Source organism: Stylophora pistillata, chromosome 14 (assembly GCF_964205215.1).
Source record: "Stylophora pistillata chromosome 14, jaStyPist1.2, whole genome shotgun sequence".
NCBI lineage: Eukaryota > Metazoa > Cnidaria > Anthozoa > Scleractinia > Pocilloporidae > Stylophora > Stylophora pistillata.
Window position 1 is genome coordinate 22,382,042 of NC_142532.1, and position 15,345 is coordinate 22,397,386.

The following is a 15,345-nucleotide window of genomic DNA, read 5'->3' on the forward strand; positions in this document are numbered from 1 at the left end:
AATTCGCGTTGCTCCATAGACGTAAGTCTTTGGCGAGTAATTTTTCACGGAAAAAACTGCGTTTTCTTTTCAGTTATCACGGATAGCGGAAAATGATTTCTTTGATTCACGTATCACGATTGACATATCGTTCACAGTTCATGGCTTTAGCTTTATACAATTACGAGTCACGGCAATTAAAAACAGCTGATCACATTTCACGGAAAACCCCTTACGGCCCCTCATCAAACCTAAAAGCTCTTTGCTAATTGGTCGACAAAGAGAGCAAGAACATGACGCGCACTGCCTGGGTCTCAGTTGTGGATTGTTGCGGAGTGTTTTAAATTGCAAATATTCTGTATTTCCATTTGCCTCGTTTTCTCTTTTCTCGTGTTTATCATTTTTTTTTTCTAAAACCATATTGCGTTCCGGACGCTTTTTGATAAAGGGCCAGAAAAAGTCTGCACCTGTTACAATTAACAAGCTAGAAAGATCCAAGACATGTTCTTCAAAAACTACTTTTTGCTCGCGTAAATACGTCATCAAGTCCCAAACACACAGCGGTTATGGGAAACAATACGAAACAATGTACCGAATGCAAATATGGCGTCCAATGATTTGAACTGCCATTGCTCTGGACTCACTAGCCTCGTCTTCACGTGGAAACACAAAAGGATTATTACATGTGTGAGAGGCTAGTGAGTCCAGAAATATGGCAACTCAAATTGGACGCCATATTTGCATTCGGTGTATTCGAATGGAATCGCTGACTGAAGTTAGAGCATGTGGAAGAAATTGAGTTTTTAATGGGTAGTGGAAATATCGAACGACTGTCTGGCCTTCGTGAAATTAAAAAGAAAAAACGTTTTCAAAAATAAAATAACGACCAAGTGATCACGAGAAAAAGGGTTTTTAAATCCTACTGCCAAAAATACAATGGTCCAATTTTTAACCAAGGACTAATAATAGTAATAATAATAATAATAGTACAGTATTTATATTGCGCCATTTCTATCACTATCCAATAGCGCTGTACAATAATTTTATAAATCGGACCGATAAGATTAAAAAACCATAAAAATCTCTAAAACATTAGTAAAAGAAACTAGCTAATAAGGTAGTCTGTAATAATGAGAGTAAAAACTTGAAACTTATATTGAAATTAACTAATTTCCTAGCCAATTAACTAGCTCACCAACTAATCAACTAATTTACTAGCTAACTATCTAGCGGCCTAACTTACTACTTATATAATTAAATAGCTCAGTAAGGAGTAGTCTAATTATAAAATTTGTTAAAAAGGTATGTCTTTATACAGGTCTTAAAATGTGATAGCGAGCCGCTCACTCTTATGTTGTTTGGAAGAGAGTTCCATAGAGTCGGTGCTACAAAAGAGAAACACCTATGACCATAACTTGCTAGCTTAACAGATGGTACTTTAAGTAAATTTTTAGAGGAGGACCTCAGATTTCTGGTCGTTACATAAGGCTTCAACAGTTCAGTGATAAAAGAATTAACATAAATAATTAGTTTGTTCTTAAGTCTAGAGATACATTTTGGCGCGCGCATTTGCAGTAGACGACGAGTCAAATAAATCAAATGATCCCTTCACTTGCGTCATTGATCATGAATCTGAAACTGTTCATTTATAACAAATAAACTATTTGATTCATCATCAGACACCTCTGACTCGTTAGAGAAAAGGCACAGAATACCTTGCGGTATTCAAAATATCGCGATCGGTTTTGGAAAATACCCGTTCGTTGCTCGCACAACTCGATAACAAACAGAAAATCCTCTGCTCTGAAGCTTTAGAAATAGTCAAATTAATGTCGAACTCGACTACCAAAGCTACCAACATATGGCTCTCCAAATCGAGGATGACAACCCCTTTTTAGTCAGTGCAGCCTGTTCCTTGTAACTAAGGTCGAAGGCCCAGATGTTTTCTCATCACTTTACATTAGAAGTTATTTACGATCGTTGCCATCAATCATTTCCTTCAATATAGCAGCAAAATTGACGCGTAACTTTGATCACGATATAACGCCTTTTGGAAACTGAAATTTGAATGACACCATATGACTACTTTTCTGGCTCACGAAATTAAGTGTTTTCACAGCGCTCCCAACTGTAATTCAGAGCAGTATTTCATTAATGTAGCTCACCTGATAAATTTTGAAGCTCTTCCATACAAAAACGACTTAAAATGCGCCCGATTAGTCGCAAAATGAGTGGAATCTTTGAAAACTAAAAGACAGGGCGAGCAGGTTGAATTTGACTTCAAACGAGACCTTTCCTGAGAAAAATAAACTTCTGAAAGGACAGTATTCTATTTCCCACTGACATTGAAAGCTTTTAAAGGCAGTTTGAGTTGACCTTTGAGGGATGGCTTTCGAAAGGAAACACTGAAATTACAGTGTTGTATTTCAATAAATAGCAAGGGCTTTCATGAACACTAAATAATACTGAAGTGCAAAAAAGTACAGCTACATGACTAGTCTCGTAAAATGAGGTAAATATTGGAAGTATACGTTGGTTTTTGTATTCTTTGGTTTAAATAGTTGGAGATAAATTTGCACCATTCCTTATGAAGTTCTCAGTTGACATTTCGACACACTACTCAGGGGCAATCGAGATCGTTGATTTGAAAATCATATAAAATTGCTATAACGAACAATATAATAACGATCTAAGGAGACAAGGATAAGCTACTGGAGGGAAAACTTTATTGATTTACATCCCAAACATGCGTATTAAAAGCTTGAAAAAAGGAGAAGTCACAATCCATGAAATTAAAAACTTGAACGCTGACAACTCGATCAGCGATGAATGAGAAGTATTGCTGTTTTACCGTCGAGCTTTACGCAACTTTCCCGCGATAAATAACCCAATGTTTCCGCTGATGTTTATGGAAGTGGCTTCAGTCGATGGTTTGAGAACAAGTTTCAATAGTAAATGGAAAGTTTTCACCTAAAACTTTCGGGCTTCATTAAAGGTAAAAGTACAAAATTCAAATTTTGTTGAACACCCAAACTTTACAACTGAAATGGTCTGCCATTTTCTCGAACAATGTTTTTGTCATTCTTATAAAAGCAAATCAATTGCGATTCAACAACCAGCGGAAAAAGTCTACTCTTCGGAGAGAACAAAGGAAATCTATACCTCTTTACTTAAAAATTAGTTGGTAGAAAAGATAAAATGTGACAATTCTTCAAGATAAACAAAAACACACTGACGAAATTGCAAAACTGACCGGATATTATACAGACTCTGATCAGTAAGATATTTGATTCTTTGATATAAAAAAATAGAAAAGTATGATAGATAAAGACTAATCTTAACAAAAAATTGATCAGCAAGAGGTTTGATGAGCTGAAAAAAAATATAGAAAAATGTGATAGAGAAACACACAATTTCAAAAACACAAAAATGCATGGAACGATCACAAAGGACTCGAAAAACTCGGTCAAGACTGAATATGACCCAAGGAAAAGGTTCCTTTTTTCAGATTCGTATCAAAGTCAATATGAACAAGCCGGAAATTTTTGACAAAACAAATCAACCATGCGGGCGTAATGGTTACAGATCAAATAATCGGATTTTAGCAATCAAACTATATGGTTATTTCATTAGTCTTGGGGGGCAACTTGAGAAATCGTGCACTTAAAGAAAGTGAACTTCGCTCGATAAAATGAACTTGAAACGGCCACTTTTCTGTAGAGTAGAGTAGAGTAGACATCTTTTATTTATACAGGATAGCCCCTTCAGTGTAGTAAACACTGGTATCAACGGGGGTCCTATAACCCACCCATCCCATCCCAGGGGAGGACATCCATCACACAGTAATCTCGTGCGTGGGAAATTAACGTCTCCTGCCCCTAACCCTGCAGGAGACGGGACCTCCATTTATTCGTCCCTATCCGAGAAGACTAGAATATCTAACCATTTCTTGATGTTATAGAGAGGTAGCATATTCTTCTCAATTATTTTGCAAATAAGGCCCATTTCCAACCGAGATGCCTTGCGCGGCCGGATCATTTTTCATATAGTTGTGGAATCGCTTTGATATCTTCTTCCATCTTACTAATTAGGGCTTTCAAAGTTCCATCTTGAATCATGTGCGAACAACAAACTATCGTAGTATCCATATCAGTGAATAGTTTTCAATTCTTACATGTATGACGGTGAAAAACGTCATTTGAAAAGTTGATGCCGCCGAAGAAGCGGTCTAGAGGAAGGCCGAGTCTGCCCGGCTCGGTAAAGGTTATTCGACTTCGAGAGTCTGTGTATAATTTATGGAGGGCAAGGAAAACAACCATGGGTTTCGGTAACACTACAGACAGTGCTTTTGCAGAAATGTTATTGCATTGTTCCTACGATGGAACTAGAGACTCCGGGAAGATTTTTTCGAGGTGAGAATAATTATTTGACTGATTTTTACTTGAGATCCTGAGATATGTATGTAAGCGATCTCATTCGTAGAAGTCATTATTCTATTATTGAAATGCGTAAAGTAAATCAGTTTTGGCTAATATTGGTTATTTGTTTATATTTTATTTAGTGTTGAAGCCGAACAATTTCCTTCAACATCAGGTAAGCTTTGTACAAGTTTTATACACAGACTCGATTTAAGATTTTTCAGTCTCAAATATTTAGCTGCAAATTTGTTTACTGTGTTATTCACCAAATCTTTGTTTTCCTTTTTAATAGTGTTTGTGAATGACTATCAGAGTTCACCATTTAACAATAGCGCGATTCCAAAACAAAAACAAACGACTGCAAAGGATCTCGGATGGAAATGGGCCTTTAAGACCTTGAGTGTTGGTCCGGCCGGGACTCGAACCCTCGACCTCCCGCACAACAGTCCAGCGCTCTATCCATTGAGCTAACCGGGAGGCGGTTCATGTAGACTATTCATGTTCTTAATGGCCTCAGCTGTAATGATTATTTGGAATTTAACTGTTATGGTAAAACAAGATCAAACCATTCATTTAAATTAAGACATCCATTAGCTAGAGCAAATTGATTTTTTGCACTCATTCTTTGTTAGAGTTGTGAAACAGTGGATTGCTCTTCCTAAAGAGATAGTGCACGAACAGGATTTTAACATTTTTCGTGGTAAACTTAGAGAGTATTGTAAAATTTCGTAAAATGTTATAGATATATTTTTTTTTACGTATTTCTTAATGTCTCTTAAATTTTACATTGTAGTATAATTATATATTTTATATTTTATGTAGGGAGCGTCCTCGATAGAGATCATGAACCTCCGACGCTTCTTTTATGTATGCACACAATAAATTGATCGATTGACTTGACTGACTGACTGACCACATTTCCCATTCACGAGAATTTTGTGCATTAATCTCGTTCCACGTGACCAATTGCTCCTATCGTCATGTAACAATATCCCAACTGACTACCCATCAGCCCCTGACAGAGAGAGACTGGACAATGCCAATTCCAAATAACCTTCGGCCTCTTTTTTAAAACGAGGTCTGGTGAGAAAACGTGAGAAAACGTGAGAAAACGTGAGAAAACGTTATTAATTTGTATGAGTGTGAATGAAAGCTTACAATAATATGAGAGAATGAACACCAGGACTCGCTTTGAAAAAGAGGCCAAAGGTAATAACTTCCGTAATACCGTTGCAGCAACAGCGAAGGCGAAATTTCGCCAGTTCTCAGACATCAAAAGCAAAATAATGCGGTTGACTAGAATTTTATGCTTTGAAGACGATTGGTCTTCTCGATGATTGCGAGGACCATTTGTTTAACATTGAAATCGCATATCCTCTACCAGAAGCACTTTTTTGTCTCGAATCGAAGCCAGTCAGTCTTCTCTAAAAATCAGATTTTTTTTAATCTAACAAGGCGAAAAAACCACAGTGCCGAAAAAAACAAAAAAGTCAGCATCTGATCTGCAAAATCACTTTGATTAATGACCAAGTAGCCTCCTACGCAAAGAGTGTTAGGCTCCTCACGTCACGCAGTCGTTCCTATGATTGCGTGACGAGCTTAACGTCTGCGTAGGAGGCTAATGACCGAGGGGATTTGCACTTTCTACTTTCAAATCAAATTAAACCAAAGGTTGTTCTTACTATTGAGCAGTAAAATATCCTTTGGAAAACTAGATCTAAAGAAATCGACTCTTTCCAAAGATTAATATTCATTTTTTTAAGCCTAGATTCCGTTTTCAGAAATCCGTTTTTGAAGGAAGGTCGAGTTCTATTTGAAACCTTTTTTGTCTAGACAAAAAAAAAAAACAAAAAAACAAAAAAACAAAAAAAAAACACCTACAAGCAATGACTTGCGAGATAAAATCTCAAGGCTATGCCTAGGTGTCGACGGCAAAAATAGGGTTCCTCGTGATCTCTTTTTATCAAAGTTGGATATCGAAAGTTATGAAACTCAGAGGCAATTTGGTTATGCTACAATCGATCTCGACGTCATATGTGCCAGAGAAGTGTGGAAGAACCTTCGATACAACACACACATATTTTTTTTTTTAAATAGAAAAAATAAAACACCTAAAGGCTTGACGAGATTAAATCTTATGGTGTCAGTTGCCTAGGTGTCGACAGCAAAATATGGTGCCTTGTAATCCGTTTTCATCGAAGTCGGATGAATCGAAAACAGCTTTTATCGAAAGATTTGAAACTCAGAGGCAATTTATTTGTCAGACTGTTGGAAGAAGCCTCGATACGACACCGAATATGACAAAAAAAATTCACAAAAAAGCAGAAAAATATTTAAAAAAAAACACACCCACACGAATTCGTATAATTTTCTTATTACCATAGTATTAAAGGATCATTTGTGGCGCGTGCTAAGGTCACTAAATTCTAATTCCCTACCTCTTTCACAGTTGTTTTATCCAACTAGTACACTGGAATATTGTGAATAATTCTTTAAGGAACATCTCCAAAGACAGTGAATTCAAATCAACGACCAGACGTTTTAATTCCATGCTAAAAAGGCCTTAAGTTCGTAACCGAGTCAACGTAGTAAAATCTAACTGAAAATAATTCATAGCTTACCCACTGAGAATGCCTGGCTCGCAGCAATTAAGATATTCTGTTGGAGAGAGAAAACAAAGAAGGAAACCACTGAATCACTAATAATTCCTCAGCTTACAAGAGTGGATGTGCTACTGATAGCATAAATCCTTGTTGCAATTAACAAGGTCAAGTAGCTGGTGTTGATCTTTAGCGGCTTTCAGACTCAAAAACGGAAAATGATGAGCGGTGCAAAGTCAACCTGCTTTCACGTGATGTACATGTATCGTAAATCACACGCATCATAGGTGAATCGATGATGACGAATTATACTCGGTGTTCACTTCTGAGAACTTCTTTTTTCAAATAAAGGCTAAAATAAGCGCTTTCACTGACTGGGCGACCAAATGTTCAATGATGTGTAACGTCAGATAAATATTCATGTGTGCTCCAAAGCCGCCCCTCCCCCCCCCCCCCCCATCTCAAGCACTCCGGGGACGTCCTGACAAAAGCGCTTGCTTCTCACACGAAACTTTTGAGACTGTTATGCCGTATCCGTTTATTTCTCCCTTTCTTGGTCCCAACACATAAATTTCTGAGGTATATTCAACACTTTTGTTGTCACCTCCTCCCCCCACCCCCCACCCCCCACCCCCCACCCCCCGGGGAAGAGATGCATAAAAGAGGAAAGATTATTCTCGGCCAGGCCTCAAACCCAGGCCTCATGTTTTGTGGTCAAGCACACTAACCAAAACACCTCCGTGACTTCTAGCAACTAGCAATCAAACCTTCAAAAGGATCTTTGAGCGAGCTCTTTCGAATTTGCCACCAAAACATGGATCACAACCTGTGTCGTAAATCGTACAGTATATTCTTTCTGTCGGCTTTGGAGTTTGAACTAATGTTGTTAGACTAAGCATATCTGAATGGGTAAATATCTTGTCAGACCGCCACGTGGGTGACATCTTAGGTATTACTCCCCTAGGTTTAAGTTCCCCCGCAAGCAAATCATAATATAAGGTCGTTCGGCAAACGTCACGAAAAATCTCCGAAAATTCTTTCCAGAAAATTCGCCAAAATGTTTCAAAATATCACTTATTTTAAGACGATAAGCAACCGATTTAAAATCACAATTTTCCCTTGCGAGATTAAAAAAAGGGCTGTGCGAGAGACTATCTGGGGAAATAGGAAAGTACAAAACAACACTAATGACAATTTTATTATTTTCTCCAGAATAATTTATTCCTTGGAAAACATCACGAAATTTTTGCCATAGTAATTAACACGAGACTAAGCCAAAAAAGCTACAAAAATCTCTTTACTGGTAACCTTGGTTTTTCTGAATATCTTCATAACTTCAAAATATCCTAGAAGCCACTCAGCATCGCAGTGTTCATTCTTCTAAAAAGAAGCATGGTTGGGACATTTGCCTTTCTCGATGAAGAGTGGAAAATCTTAATTATTCGCCAACACATTAGAGCTTTCAGGTGTTTACTTTCTTTACTTACTTTTCCAAAAGGATGAATACTCATGCAGCAACTACTGTAACATCCTCAGAATGAGAGAATATTGTCGAAAACATCGCAAAAAATGGACGATTTTTCTAGTGGCCCTTATCGTCTATAAACCTCACCCTCCTGTACCCCTACCTCTGGCCTGATCCTTCCTTGATTAATTTTTACTTTTTGTGGTTTGCTCAGCCTGCATGGAAATTTTACCTCAATTTCGAGTTTTCACTCCACTTTAGATGGAAATAACCCCCCTTCGTTGCAGATTTAAAGAAAAATCAGGTGAATAAATACAAAACACATACTAAATATTCATTTGAGCTTTTAAAAGGTGAAATTTACGTTCCCGTAGATAACGACTGAAAAGACATTATGATAGCTATTTCACTGTGAATAAAGAAAACTGTAATTGCCACAACAAAAGGGTCGTGTCAATGGAAAATATATCCCAGCGAGCAATCTATTTCTGACGTAGAAAAGAGACGAAAAAACGAGACAAGCTAAATTAATAGACAAATTTCTCTCGCGTTGGCAACCATAAAGGGTTTCGAGTCTCTTGTCTTGTAATCGTATAACCAACAAATCAAAGGAAGCAATTAATTTGACGCTCATGAATCAAGCTTATTCAAGGAATATTGGTAAAAGTTGGCATCTGCATTAAGTAATTGAAAGTTCTAATCAAAGACAGATTCTAAAATACGTTCGTTACTTTTGTCAAATCACAACCATAGGTGTAAAATACCACTCGAAACTACGTCCTTTATTTATTCTTAAAAGCCCAGACTGACAATACAATGACCACAAGACCTTTTTACTCCCAAGATCTCATTTCAAATCTCCTTACAGTCTGTCATATAGTTATTTGGATGTTAGTTCGCAGAATTTGGTATTTGAGCAGTAACAATCCCCTACTTAATATTTTTCTTTATTTTACTTCTTTAGTTTACTTGTCTGCTTGAGATTGTATTGATATTGTAAGGAAAAATTCTGTCTTAATCACTTTTGGGAGAGAAAGGGTTGAAAAAACTTCAGAACCTTAAAAAACCGAGTGTATTGCAAAAAGTCGAATGCACTGTTGTAGTAGTTGGGTAGGAAGAAGTACACTAACGCTTCAAAATATTCCTTTGCCACTTCAACGGACAAAACGTTAGACTTTGACGTTTTATCGGCACGTAAGTGAATCCTGGACATAAATGTTCGCTTGAGTAGACAAACAACGAAGAGAACATAATAATGTAAAATAGAACACAGGTGGCTGAGAATCTTTAAGATTGACAGGGGTTGTAAATGAAGAACTTCGAGAGTGTAAGCTAAACTTTGAACGAAACCTTTAATAGCCGTGGTTTATCAACGGTGTCGTTCGGTTGTTGTTCTTGATAATTACAATGATGGAGGCGGTCATTGTTTTGTCGTTGTTTCTGTTAGGAACTAACGTGGTATTTACCTTCGTGAAAATTTTACAATATTTTTCATGTGCGCTGCTACACTCTTCCCCTCAGCGTGTACTCTGCACAGTATTTCCATGATAATGACTGTCATTGTTTGTCGACAGTCCTGATTAAACGACCAAACAAATTCGGGACCCTCGTATTTTAAACTAATGCAATAAAAAAAGCAGCAGATATTTGGAGTTTCATTTTGGTTTAACGCACCCTGTTACAGCACGACTGAAAAAGATCCTCCATTACGAAGTTGATTAGTACTCCATAGCAGCGGAAAATTTTAATTTACATAAACATGTTCTGGTGGCGAGACTTTCATAGACTCTCTTGCAAAAGGTAAAAGACTGTTTACTTGAAAGAAAGGATATTATTGTAAGCGGGGGTCCGCAGGAAAAATAATTATTCGTGGGAAATTATTTGTACGAAAACAATTCATGGCGTTGCGGGGGATGGCAATAATTTCTTGAGGTCTTCCAATCGAGGATTAAAAACTTCAATGACCGGCATATCCTAGACAAAAGTACAATCCCAATAATCAAAAGATTGCTTTGAAAGCCAAATGGGAAGATCTTTTTGCCATTTGAATAATAAAAAGCAAGTTTAAGGCCTAGAACTTGTGAACACTTGATCTCAGTTCGTGCGAATAATTTGTTTTTAATTTACGAAAAGTAAGTTGTTCAAGAGGAAATAAAAATTGCTGAACTTACATTGCAAATAAGTTCCTATAAAATGCGTTTTGAAATTACGTTAGTTTCTGTTTCTTAAACTGAACTTATAAATAGCAAAAAGGAAATCTTTTCAAGTTTCACCGTTTGCCACCGTGAATACAGTAGATTTATACTAGATAACTAAAATACAGAAATATCTCACCGATTTTTAACCCCCTTTTTTTCTCTTCCTTCCGTCGCAGCTTAAAATGGCGAGCACCTTTTATCGTGGTCAAAATTCACTTCAGGACGTGCCTTTAACCCTAATCTGCTAACGAAGTGTAAAAAAAAACAGAGAAAAGTAAATTAATTCTGTGCCTCCCACCTGCCTCAACACAGGTTTCATTTTGTTTGCGATATAGTTTGTGATTCGCCAACAGTTTTCTTTTTATACGTTGACAATTTTACATAATTCCCTTAATTATAGATTCGCGGAAACCTTTGATATCCATCGCATTAGGATCGCGTAAGTACCACACCAGTAACTCTTGCAATGCAAACAAAGCGAAAATCAATACGATTTATAGTGGTTACCCGAGCTAAGACATTTATGACCTGTGCTCAATACAGCTTTTAGCTTCCTGTAATTAAACGAGTGTTTATGAAAACTCTTCCCACACAAATCAATTATTGTTGTAAGGATCTTCAGCCATCGACCCATGATTTAAAATTTGGTCCAATGAATATCACTCTCAACTCAATTTTCTGGCCAGCTTTTTAAAAAGGTTTTAAGGACGAAAAAACCCAAAGTGAATCTGTTTTATAGAGTGCTTAACTAAGCCAGTTGCCTCCTCAGGCAAACTTTTTTCTCAAATGTGATATTTAGCTTGGAAATGAAATATGACATATGACATGGGTGCTAGATTAGTTTTTAGATAATCTTAATATTTTCGATTAGTCACGGGCCGAAGGATCGATTATGAATCTGATAAACCAACGATTTCTGTCTTTTAATCAAACAGTACAGGAAATGTTCGGTTTGTTTCGTCTTAAAAATCAAACAAACCCAATATAACTCAATCAAATACCGCAAATTCGTAAACGAGAGGAAGACGTGAGACAAATGAAGAAAGTGAACAACGATCTTCGTCGAATCTTGCACGCAAGTATTCAGTGCATCTCCTTAACTTCGAAACCCATTTCAAGTTTTACTAGAGTCTTCAATAATATTTGACACACAGTCCTCTGTTTCAAAAATGTTTTTAACTCGCTCAGAGTACTGAATTTTTGACAAACAATCCTCTGTTTCAAAAATGTTTTTACTCGCTCAGACCACCTTCTGTATATTTTGCTAAGATAAGGTAATGGTGCTGCACTCACTATATTATTACTAAACCTCATCCCTAGTACGTGAAAAAGCTTTGCGAACCCAGATGATTAGCTTTCAAATCACCGTCAAATCGACTCCTTTGTGATTGGTTTAAACAAAGGACCATGGTTATCTTCGGCACTTCCGAAGATGACCCGAATTCTTCCGAAAGCTTCCCGCGACCCATCGGGTTATTGAAAAAGTTTAGCATTATAGCATTTTCAAGTGTTTTCAAAAATCACCTTTTTGTCGACAGTGACTCGATCTTCAGTGGAGCCGAGAGATTGGAAGGTCAGTTAAGATGTTTAGAAAGTATAACATTACCGAGGTTCTCCTTGAGATAACAGATCACACCTTTCGACTGAAGTGGGGATTTCAACCTCCTCTGAGCCCTTTCTAAAAATATATGTCCTAAAACAGGGAAGATTATGCGCATTACAAGCCTCTGACTTCACACTGTGTTCTCTGAAAGAAAGCCAGGGAAGTTGCGAAAACAAGAATCACACCACATTAAAAATGAACTAAAATTAGTCACTAAAGACAATGGTGGCAGGTTTAAATTCCCGTGATAAATAGAGACGTTTATCAGCTTAAGCAGCAGAAACTTCCACATGATCGCTTTTGGTTAATCTTTAGCTAAAAAATTACAGCTAAGAAATGTTGCAAAACGGAAAGTGAACTCAGTAACGCACAAAATTCGTGCGTTCTACGCCATCGATGCACTCGCACCAGCCATGAAGATGCTAGAATTCCCCACTGCACATAAATTTGTAGATAAGCCATCGATAAAACAGACAGGGAATTTTAAATACGCACAGAAACTCCAGTTTAACTCCAACCTTACACATTTCAATCCCATAATTGGATATCTTTGGCGTGTTCTCAAGCGACAAATAGGCTGTTAGATCGTTACTAATCCTCGGACATAATTTACGATAACTAACAGGTCAAAGATACCTAAAATATCTTGGCAGACTCGTGTTAAATTCATTCCAAATCAGTCAATCTATCTCTGTGTGCGTGCTTGTCCGGATGGTTGGAAGTTATGTTCTTCTACGAAGTGATACAAAACGGTTTTTTTTTAACCCTAATCTCTATTCTGATTGCTAATTTTCCTCTCTAACTGCCACACATTTCCTTGTTAAATGTTACAAGAATTTGATGTTAGATCAAAATAAAAACTTCTACCTGATACGTTTGAGCTTTCTCATTACCCATTTGCTGGATAATGTATGGATATTACGAACAGAAGTTACTTGTTAATCGCTTCTGCGAATTAAAGGGTTGAATTACGATAAATACCGGTTAAAATCAATTCAATGAGTTCAAGGAATATTTTTCGGTAGCAATAAGCAACAAGAAGTGTTGGCAATCTCTTTGGGAATTTCACAGGCTACTAATAAAAAGAAAAAACCTGCAAAAAAAAAACCTTTGACACTTCTTCGGTTTATCAAATTCCTCCTGAACAAACCTTATTTATTTTCTCTACTTAAAACAAATGCCAGAGCATCGAGAGTGTGAGATAATTTAGGTGTCTTAGAGTAAAATAAATTTTTTGGCCTGCGCGCTTCTGGAGAGGCTATTGTTAACGTAAACTACAGTGAACTATAATCGTGACTCCATCATACAAACCTAGATCACGTCAAATACTGGTATTTTTTGACGCTAAAGTGCACGAAGAGCGACTGAAAATCACGAAAGGGAAACTGGCTTTGGTAGAGGAACAATAATCGCTTCGTTAGGCTCATTAAACCAAAGTGGATTAACAGCACCTATGGTTTGTTTCTGCCCTTTCCTGATAAGAGTCTTTTTTGGTCCAACTTTCCCCCGATGTTAAGAACGTCCTAACAAAGTGCCTTACCTAAGACATAAAACGGTCAAGAAGCTCCATTTTAACCCTCGTTTTTTCAGTTCGGTCTTCGATCGGTAGAGGATCGTGGGCTCATTTCCCCAGCAGCAGTTAGTTGAACTTCTGCGCATGTGCAAATGTTTAATGGCTAGGTGTCATGTCGGGCGGGTAGCGTGTTTCAGCCTGTCAGATCCAAGTAGTGTAACAGGAGTTCTAAACAAACATACAAGCCAGTGTTACACGCCGTTTTAGAGCTATATACCCTTTTTGAAAAAGCTCATGACGTAATGGTAAATTAATTATAGGATGCTCGCAAATAAATAAACTTTGTGTTCGAGAAGTCTCAAGTTTTCCTTCTAGCTCCTCGCGTTTTTTTCCATAAACAGATGTGCGTGGGAAATTGGTGCATGGCTGGCCAAAAATTGATCCTCTCACGCATGCCTGACGCACGACTGCTGTGTTGGCTGGTTATCAAGCCAATACTTGATGTTATAGAAACGTAAAAAATTCTTCTCAATTATTTTTAAGACCCTGAGAGTTGGTCCGGCCGGGGCTCAAACCCTCGACCTCCCGCACAACAGTCCAGCGCTCTATCCATTGAGCTAACCGGGAGGCGGTTAGCTCAATAATAAGCCAAAAGATAAAGCATATTTGTTCATTTTCCAACGAGCTGAGAACAAGAAATATCTGCATCTACTTGTATACGTAGAACAGCTCTAACCTGGGGTTTACAGAGGTCGACCTTCTTTCTTCAGGTCACTCTAAACTGTGAAGTAAAATTATTGCGAAAAATATAAACAAAAACTTCAAGAACTTTTTTAACGCTTTCAAAATAATCTCATGACCGTTCCAGTTTGTGTTCAATTAGTTTTTGAAACCCTACCATTTTCTTCAAAATTATCTTCTTTGATCTGGAAAACTCCCCCCTCCCCCCTCCCGCTAATGCCACGAAGGCCCTGGATCCAACATTGTCATTTTGTCAGCGTGATCCAGAGTGCAAATTGCACAACTTATCTGTCACGCGATTTAGGTATGTTAAAAAAAACTAATTTCAAATTGCGTCAGCGAATGGGGGTAGTTTTTCCACTAATCTCTTGAATGCTGGCAATATAAAAAGGTAAAATAAGTAACGTTCACCCCACAACATGCAAGAAATTATAGAGGAATACACTCAGTCTATTTAGCTTCATTCGGCACATAACAAAGCTGACAAGTACCAAATCGACTTAATTCTAAGTTAACAATAATAGCGTATGGAAACTGAAAGAGTGGACGGAGAAGTTCAGCTCTTGCCTTAGATTCAACATTGATAATCTCGTACCAGATTTCACTTGAAGTTTCAAGCGTGCGTTTTGCAATGTCGTCTAAGTAATTAATAGAAATTAAACGGAGCAAAAACTAACCTTCCCGTGTCATAGATACAGGTGAGAATGCCTATTTTAAGCATATTCACAGACAGGTCATCAACTCTCTCCGAAGCTTCTCCGGTGCTGCCAGAGTTTTCATTTCTGGAGCTACATGTCGCTTGCGTTACTCTTGACACAATGTTCGCCA

General features: G+C 37.5%; 2 protein-coding genes across 12 annotated transcripts in view; one reads left to right on the forward strand and one right to left on the reverse strand.

Annotated features, from left to right (window-relative positions):
• LOC111334549 (galanin receptor type 1) overlaps positions 1-15,335 on the reverse strand; it is a 55,705-nt gene extending 40,370 nt beyond the window's left edge. For 6 of the 11 annotated variants that reach the window (XM_022940324.2, XM_022940322.2, XM_022940320.2 and 3 more), the window contains exons 1-5: positions 15,195-15,335; positions 14,513-14,557; positions 13,804-14,004; positions 10,797-10,904; positions 7,019-7,055 (exon numbers count right to left, since the gene is read on the reverse strand). The gene's annotated coding sequence lies outside the window, so the exon portion shown is untranslated. Of the gene's footprint in view, positions 1-7,018; positions 7,056-10,796; positions 10,948-13,803; positions 14,005-14,512; positions 14,558-15,194 lie in introns of those variants that run through there. The other 5 variants (XM_088745986.1, XM_088745984.1, XM_088745982.1 and 2 more) reach the window with 4 other exon arrangements.
• On the forward strand, positions 3,788-5,297 carry LOC148717085 (uncharacterized). Its single transcript, XM_088745991.1, has 3 exons — positions 3,788-4,391; positions 4,541-4,572; positions 4,690-5,297. The coding sequence occupies exons 1-3, from the start codon at positions 4,189-4,191 to the stop codon at positions 4,866-4,868; spliced, it is 414 nt and encodes a 137-aa protein (XP_088602117.1). The 5' UTR covers positions 3,788-4,188; the 3' UTR covers positions 4,869-5,297.
• Positions 15,336-15,345: the final 10 nt, after the last annotated feature.

Excerpts from the sequence above, each read along its gene's own strand:
- LOC148717085 (XM_088745991.1), top strand. The coding sequence starts at position 4,189 with ATGCCGCCGAAGAAGCGGTCTAGAGGAAGGCCGAGTCTGCCCGGCTCG. Across the intron at positions 4,392-4,540 it reads TCCGGGAAGATTTTTTCGAG|TGTTGAAGCCGAACAATTTC; the intron begins GTGAGAATAATT and ends TATTTTATTTAG. Across the intron at positions 4,573-4,689 it reads ACAATTTCCTTCAACATCAG|TGTTTGTGAATGACTATCAG; the intron begins GTAAGCTTTGTA and ends CCTTTTTAATAG.